The following is an 8,259-nucleotide window of genomic DNA, read 5'->3' on the forward strand; positions in this document are numbered from 1 at the left end:
GGATTTTGAGTTGCAATGTAGTGTCCAGTGTCAGAAAGCTGTGTTTGCATCCTAGGTCATGGCTCTTCCAGCAGGACAATGACCCCAAACCCCTTTAAGGTATTGTATGCATCTACTCTGTATGGAGCCGACTGAGATCCTTACCTTGCACCAAAAATCCCAGATCCAGCATGTGACATACGTGTTTGGAAGTGGTTACAGTCCAATTCCCAGTATGCTACCACTTTGGGGTCATGTATGTTTAACTGTCCCTTTTCAGTCCAATTTCTGCTCTTGTCTGGTTGGCAAGTATACAAAGTATTACTTTCAGCTTGCCATTATATTTACATCTCCAAACCCAGGTCAAAACTCAACTTGCACCATATTTTCTATGTTCCTGGAATAGTACAGATTACAGCAATGTATCATTCTCACGGTAAACAAAGGGTAACATATTAGCCACCCTTAAGGGTTAACATGGGGCTCATCCGACATTTATGTGGCTACCATACGGCAGATCTCTAAATGTCCAGCAAGAACGCTGCCCCCAGAATAAAAAAAATATATAATCATAAAATTAAAACAGATTAGAAAAAATGTTTACACGTCGCTATCTGGTTTATAAAAAAAAGAGGTGTTACGTTCCCTTTAATTGCACTGAGTCTGGGGAGGATAAGCTAAAATCCCTTATGAGCCCTATATCGCAGGGAGAAGCATCATGGCAGCATCCTATGCTATAAGGGTGCAGAGAAGTGTTGGATTAGCACATCCCTGACTCTGGAAATAATGTAACATGAACCTCAGCAATGCCTTTCTTTTCTGCCAATCAATGTTTGCATAGGACTGCGTTTAAGCCTTTTTTGCATTGTCCTAACCTATTCCTATCTTTCCGGCATTCATTGAAGCCAATCCCCCTGTACTATTCGATTTCCGACAAAGCCAGGAATAATTCACCACACCCTGAGTGACTGCATCTCGTAGTCAGGTTACCTGTGTCTGCTCAGTTCACACCCTGTACATTACCTAGGAAGGTGACAGGTGACGATGGTGAAGGTGCTCGCCTCTCACTCTCTGGATGATATAACAGTATATGAAGCATAAAGTACTGAAGGGAAAAAATGAAGCAACCTACACCGACAGGTAAGGACCTACATCCCCGAGATCAGTTCAAGGACTATTAGATAATATTATAAAAATGCATTTAATTACATGTTACTACGTTTAGAATCAGATATTGTATACAGATGTAGCAAAGTTGAATTTGTTAATTGGAAGCACTTTTTTTTACCCCTAGAGAATAGAAGCATACAAAAAGACATGTAAAGGATGCAGCCGCTGAGCATAGTGATGAGCGAGAATGCTCGAAAAAAATGTTTGAGTTCGCGCGACTGCATGTCTCATGGCTGCTCGACAGCTGCAAAACATGCAGGGATTGCCTGTTTGTTAGGCAATTCCTGCATGTGTAGCTGCTGTCCAACAGCCGCGAGACAAGTAGCCGCGGGGACTCGAGCATTTTTTTCGAGCACCCCGAAAATATTCGCAGCCTGCGCACAAACAATATTATGAAAAACAGCAAATGTGGTTTGCTGATTTATGAAAATGATTTCAATTCTGCATAAGGTCTGAATTAGCACAAAAGCTTCCTCTACTAAGGAATTTTTATATAAAGTGTCTCTTCCGCTGGAGGATCAGGTACATCCATATGTTACAATAAGAAGTGTGCGGGGGGAAAAAAGGGACATCTGGATGGTGATGGTTATCACTCTGGACATCATGGGAACCAGACCATTAAAGCTTGGTCATATAGCTTTACAAGTTTGCAGATGTCATCATTCTGGAATTTGTAGCATTTGAAAATTCTAGAAAGCAACAAGATACTGCTTTCCTGTTCTTCGCGAGGATTAATAGTGGATTGTTCGTAAGCTCAATTATTATTAAGTAAAAAAAAGAAGACAAAACAAAAAGTTACAATTTAAAAGGGAATTCCAACCAAAAACATCCATATTATGGCACCATGGGTGTCCGTCAGCTAAAACCCATGACCTTAGCCCCTCATTTCTGAATGAGAAAGGCCACAACTCATAGCAAGATATCAAAATCCTGAAAGTTCTAGATCTAACAGCCCATTAGATTACAGAGTATTGGAATTCCTGGCAAAAGTTCTCTGCCAAATTTTTTAATACGCAAAAATGTCCAGAAAGTATTAATTGCTGCCTAGAAGGAGGAGCAGTGATATGACAGTCTTGGTAATTAAAGGTATCTAAAGATATTTCATGTGCCATATCGTCATAAAGAACATTACCCTCAAGATGTGGCAGCAGGTTATTCCATCCCTTACGATGTAGAAAGATTATACTGTATCTTACCTGAGCTCATGTGCCTCTCATGAAAATACCTGAAAATTATTATTCTGTATTTGCATTCATGGTAAGTTATCAAATTCATTTTACTAGATGTTATAATATTTAAAGAACTTAAGTGTACAGAGGAATCAGCAGTAAGTGCACCCCTATCTAGGTATCTATATAATTATCTAATATTTGAAATCTAAGAAAACTTTCAATTTAAGCAATGCAAAAGTTATACAATATCTCATAAAATTGAGGAGCTGCTATTCTTCAAAGTATTACAAATTTTTACGACATTGTAAAACCATAATAATAGCACAGCTTGATTGCTTTCAGCAGTTTAGTGCATAACTAACATCTATATTTAATTCACGCTCTTTAATGTGCTATCAATATTAAATAGACCAGTGGCCCCTCAAGGACCCTATACACCTTCACATTTTGATAAGTAATTAGCCTTGAGTATAATAAGAACCAATCACATAATTGTCATTAGCTATATGTACTAATGAGGGGCAATAAACTGTAAAAGCGCTGTCTGCATATGTAGGTCTAAGACTCTAGTTTGGGTAAATGATCGACTTTGATTTATAGGGTAGCTACTTCCAATAGATGGTGCTAGTGAGACAGTTTTCTTTCTATTGGTGGAGCGTTTTGTGGACACACGTTACACTGACCATGGTAGATGTGTACTAATTTAAGTATCATGTTACAATTAAAAGTGTTCATCCCATTAAAAGAGTTACTGACATTAGTAGCATAGTAACATAGTTATTAAGGTTGAAGGAAGACTTTAAGTCCATCTAGTTCAACCCATAACCTAACATGCCCTAACATGTTGATCCAGAGGAAGGCAAAAAAGATAATTTGACATGATAATTTGACGTTGGATTTCCAATGGCTGTTCCTTTTGCTCTCCCTTGAGATTAGTTGCTGAAAGAGGAGTTTGTGTACGTGTTTTCTAAACCAGACATCCTTTGTAATATATTTTTTATGCTTAAATTAGTGTTGTTGCTCTAAATCCTCAACCTTTGCATACAGTTGCCTCCTACAAGGGGTGGTTTCACCCAAGGTCACTCATGGATTTCTTCAGAATAAATATGGATCCCTTTTACTATGACTATTTCTATGCAACTATTACCTTTGCTCGCTTAGCCTTGTGCACTTGTATGAAATTTTCCACTACTCCATCATATACTTATGTGTTTTTTTTCTCCATTTCAGTTGTAGCGGGGACCTCTGCAAGAATGGGCAAACGTGTTTTTTGGTCTATTGGCCTCATCTTAGTTATCCTTGTTGTTGTAAAGTTTTCTTATATTTACCACACGAACCTGACTATTAATTCGTTCATGACAATGGTGAGAGAAAAGGCCCTGCACAACACAACAGTAAAAAATGTGATCCTGTCAACAGTAGCAAGCAAACCCAAACCACTGACGGGTATGTGGACTGTCAATGCCATTGGACGTTTGGGCAACCTGATGGGCGAGTATGCAACTCTCTATGCTCTTGCCAAGATGAATGGTCATCAAGCTTACATTTTGCCACAAATGCACAGCCAGCTGTCAACGATCTTTAAAATTAGATTACCCGTTCTTCACCAGGAGGTCATTGGACGCATCAAGTGGAGACATTATGGACTTCACGACTGGATGTCTGAAGAGTACAGACATATCGATGGAGAGTATGTAAGTCTTGGTGGTTACCCTTGTTCATTTACTTTCTACGACCATATAAAGGAGGAGATTCTTCGAGAATTTACTTTCCATGATTTTATCAAAGAAGAGTCCAACGCTTATCTTGACAAGGCCAGAGGTGACAGGAAGAACGTCACCTTTGTTGGGATTCATGTACGGAGAGGTGACTATGTGCATGTGATGCCAAACACATGGAAAGGAGTGATAGCTGATAGGGGATACTTGCAAAAAGCCATGGATTACTTTAGACAGAAATATGAAAACCCTCTCTTTGTTGTGACCAGTAATGGGATGGATTGGTGTAAAGAGAATATGAACAATTCGTTGAATGATATCCACTTTGCTGGAGATGGCCAAGAAGGCTCACCCGGTCGGGATTTTGCCTTACTCTCACATTGTAATCACACCATCATGACCATAGGGACATTTGGTATTTGGGTTGGTTACTTGGTTGGAGGAGAAACTATCTACCTATCCAATTACACATTACCCGACTCTCCTTTCCTTAAACTTTTCAAATATGAAGCTGCTTTTCTTCCAGAATGGATTGGAATTCCAGCAGACCTTTCACCCCTCCTTAACAAAAATGAATGAAAGCTCATATGGTTCTCTGGGTAAGGCCATAAAGGTATTAGCTGTTACCAAGACTTTTGTTGTGTTGCTAGACCCACTATTGTGTTACAAACCATAAGGTTGATTTATTTTTTGGTTTTGCTACACATTTTTTTAGTTTTTACATCGTTTTTCAAATTTTTTACTTGTCCAATGCTTCAAAGATCACCATGCTTTTATTATAAAAAGATTGTTAGTCAAAATAAAAATAAGAAATAATTTACTTAAAATTCTCAAGAATCTCTAAAAATTCCTAAGAATAAATTTGCACATTTTATAATACATATAGAGAAAATTAAAACTACATTTTTGGCAATGTAAATTGTAATAATATTTAATATTCACCATTATTGTCAGATATAAAAAAAAAAAAAAAAAAAAAAAATGATGTTAAAATACTTTGTATTATATAGGTATAGATGAATATATTATAATTATTTTTGAAAGCAAAGGAAAATCTTAGCAATTTACAAATTAAATGCAATATACTGTATATTTATTATGAGGTCACAAAATGTTTAAATAGTGATATTGTTCTTTGTTAATTTTTAAATTTATTTGTAAAAAAAAATTAAAGCTACTGTACTGTACCAAGGTTAGTTTTGTTTCAGAATTAGGAAAATAATTTAATATAAAAGGTTAAAGATGAAGAATAGTTTTTAGGTAATGATTACCACCAGGATAAATATTTTGTAAAAATAATTTTAAAGCTGTTTAGACAAAATAATGACTCATCTATACTACTTATCAAACCACACACTTTCGGTAAAGTGATGGTCCCTTTTTGATAAGCGATGTCACATCACTTTTTGATAAAACTAAGGCTAGAGTCAGACGGCCGTATAACTCGGATGAGGATTACAATGCAATGCTCGGACTGGTTGTCGGCACTCCCGACCCAAACATGACAGCTGCATAGAAATACATGCTGTCGTGGTTGGGTCGGTAGAGCCAAAGGACAGTCCGAGTATTGTGTTGGGAATCGATCCTTGTCCCAATTACATGACCACCCGATTGTACCCTAATTCTGATTGTGTTATGTGTGCCTCTTGTATGTCTAAATAGGAGATGGAGATTGCGTACACCGTCACTTTGCCGGAAGTGGGTGGTTTGACGAGTATTATAAACGCTTCACTACTGGTAAATTTCTTAGAATTTGGTAAAAAAGGTATTAGTTTATATTAATTTATTTATTTGATTTGCAGCATTTTACACAATTTTTTCATACGGTCTTACGTCTGCCCCCCTTGCACCCTATAGTGCAGACGAGAAACTTATACATATATAAATATTTGTTACGTTCTTATTACTAATATTTATTATAAACAGGTATTGGTTTATGTCACACAAGATCTACCTCCGATAAGTGGGCAATACTGCATTGAAACATACAGAATTTTTTTGCTCAATGTTTATATGCAGAAATATACCTTAGTGGTGACTATTCACATCATCTAATATCATCTACTACCATCCTTTTATCTTGTTTTGGGGGAATTCTTTGGCCTAGCCCAAAATGTAAATGTTTATCTCCCCTGATAGCACCTACAGGATTGATAAATAAACTGTTGCCCAAGTTCAACTACTGTATATACTACCCTTTCTTTTAGTAACACCTACGAGTGCCTTAAATGCCATTTATAGACTGAATATTCTTCTTCATATGAGACCCAGGGAGTTCTGTACAGATTTTTTTTATATAGACATAGCTGGAGAACTTCACTTAAACTAGCTGATCTTCACAAATGGTGGCGTTAACTTGACATGGTGGGTCTCCATTACCGATGGTGAAGTTAACATGACATGGTAGATGTCAATCAAGAGTGGTGGAGTTAGTTAACTTGACGCGGTAGGTAGAAAATCTGTGACCAGATACAGTTATGGAATTTCAATGGTTGTGGAGTTTACCTGACAAGGCAGATATCCATTCAGATTGGCAGTGTTAGTGAACTTGATATGGTAGGAGTATCTGTGACAACTGGCACAATGTAGTTGGAGAACTGGTGGTGGAGTTAACTTGACATGGTCCATTACTGGTGTTCCAGTTACCACAACATATTAGATGATCATCTGCTACCATCCTTTCATTTTCTTTTTATCTTTGGCCCTGGTGGTGGACTTAACTTGACATGGTAGGTGATTGTTGACATGATATCGTTATAGAACTTGATTGAAAGTTGAGCTAACATGACAGAGTAAATGTCCATCACCGGTGGTTTAGTTAACATGATATAGTAGGAGACCTTCATAGGTAATAGAGTTAACATGACATGATGAAACGGAAATCTGATGCTGTAGGGAGGTCATTTGACTTTTCTCTGGTCTATCCTCCCTACTTAGTGAATTTAATATGGTTTGGAAAAATTCCATTACCAAATAAGTGGTTAACATGGTAGTTAAATTTAAGTGTTAGAAGACTTTCGTTAGTGATGGTGCTAACATGACATGGTATGCGTCCATCATTGGCCATCATTGGTAGTGGATTTGACATGACATGGTAGGTGTCCCTTACTGGTAATGGTGTTAACATAACTGCTAGGTCTCTGTCACTGGTGTTGGAGTTGACATGACATGATAGGTGTCCCTTACTGGTAATGGTGTCAACATAACTGCTAGGTCTCTGTCACTGGTGTTGGAGTTGATATGGCATGATATATGTCCCTTACTGATAATGGAGTTGACATAACTGCTAGGGGTCTGTGAATGGTGTTGGAGCTGACATGGCATGGTAGCTTATTATAACTGGTGCTGGAGTTAACCTAGCATGGTGGATTAATATCACCAGTGGTAGTAATAACATAACATAGTAGGTGTCCATCACTGTTTATGCAGTTGACCTGGCCTAAATTTAAGTGGTAGAAGACTTTCGGTAGTGATGGTGCTAACATGACATGGTATGCGTCCATCATTGGTAGTGGAGTTGACATGGCATGATAGGTGTCCCTTACTGGTAATGGTGTCAACATAACTGCTAGGTCTCTGTCACTGGTGTTGGAGTTAACAAGGCATGATAGATGTCCCTTACTGATAATGGCATTGACATAACTGCTAGGGGTCTGTCAATGGTATTGGAGCTGACATGGCATGGTAGCTTATTATAACTGGTGCTTGAGTTAACCTAGCATGGTGGATTAATATCACCAGTGGTAGTATTAACATAACATAGTAGGAGTCCATCAGTGGTTATGCAGTTGACCTGGCCTAAGGCTACTTTCACACTAGCGGCGTTCACTGCACGTCGCAATGCGTCGTTGTGGAGAAAAAATGCATCCTGCAAAGTTGTCTGCAGGATGCGTTTTTTCCCCATAGACTAATATGACCGATGCATTGCGACGCAGTGCCACACGTTGCAACCGTCGTGTGACAGTTGCGTCGTGTTTTGGCGCACCGCCGCCACCAAAAAAGTTACATGTAACTTTTTTTGTGCGTCGGGACTGCCATTTTCGACCGCCCCCTCCTCCCCGAACCTTACAATGAAGCAGCGGAAGCGTCTTAAGACTGCTTCCGCTGCCAACGTTGGGCATTTTCTTCACAGTTTGCGTCGGTACGTTGGGCCGACGCAGCGCGACGGCCCCGTACTGATGCTAGTGTGAAAGCAGCCTTAGCGGTGATTTTCACTGGTG

General features: G+C 38.6%; 1 protein-coding gene across 1 annotated transcript; it reads left to right on the forward strand.

Annotated features, from left to right (window-relative positions):
- Positions 1–980: 980 nt before the first annotated feature.
- Positions 981–4,997, forward strand: LOC143770281 (galactoside alpha-(1,2)-fucosyltransferase 2-like). The gene is made up of 2 exons (XM_077259754.1): positions 981–1,119; positions 3,552–4,997. Exons 1-2 carry the CDS (start codon positions 1,098–1,100, stop codon positions 4,616–4,618), a joined length of 1,089 nt encoding a protein of 362 aa, XP_077115869.1. The 5' UTR covers positions 981–1,097; the 3' UTR covers positions 4,619–4,997.
- Positions 4,998–8,259: the final 3,262 nt, after the last annotated feature.

The sequence above is a fragment of the Ranitomeya variabilis genome, chromosome 4 (genome assembly GCF_051348905.1).
Source record: "Ranitomeya variabilis isolate aRanVar5 chromosome 4, aRanVar5.hap1, whole genome shotgun sequence".
Taxonomy (NCBI): domain Eukaryota; kingdom Metazoa; phylum Chordata; class Amphibia; order Anura; family Dendrobatidae; genus Ranitomeya; species Ranitomeya variabilis.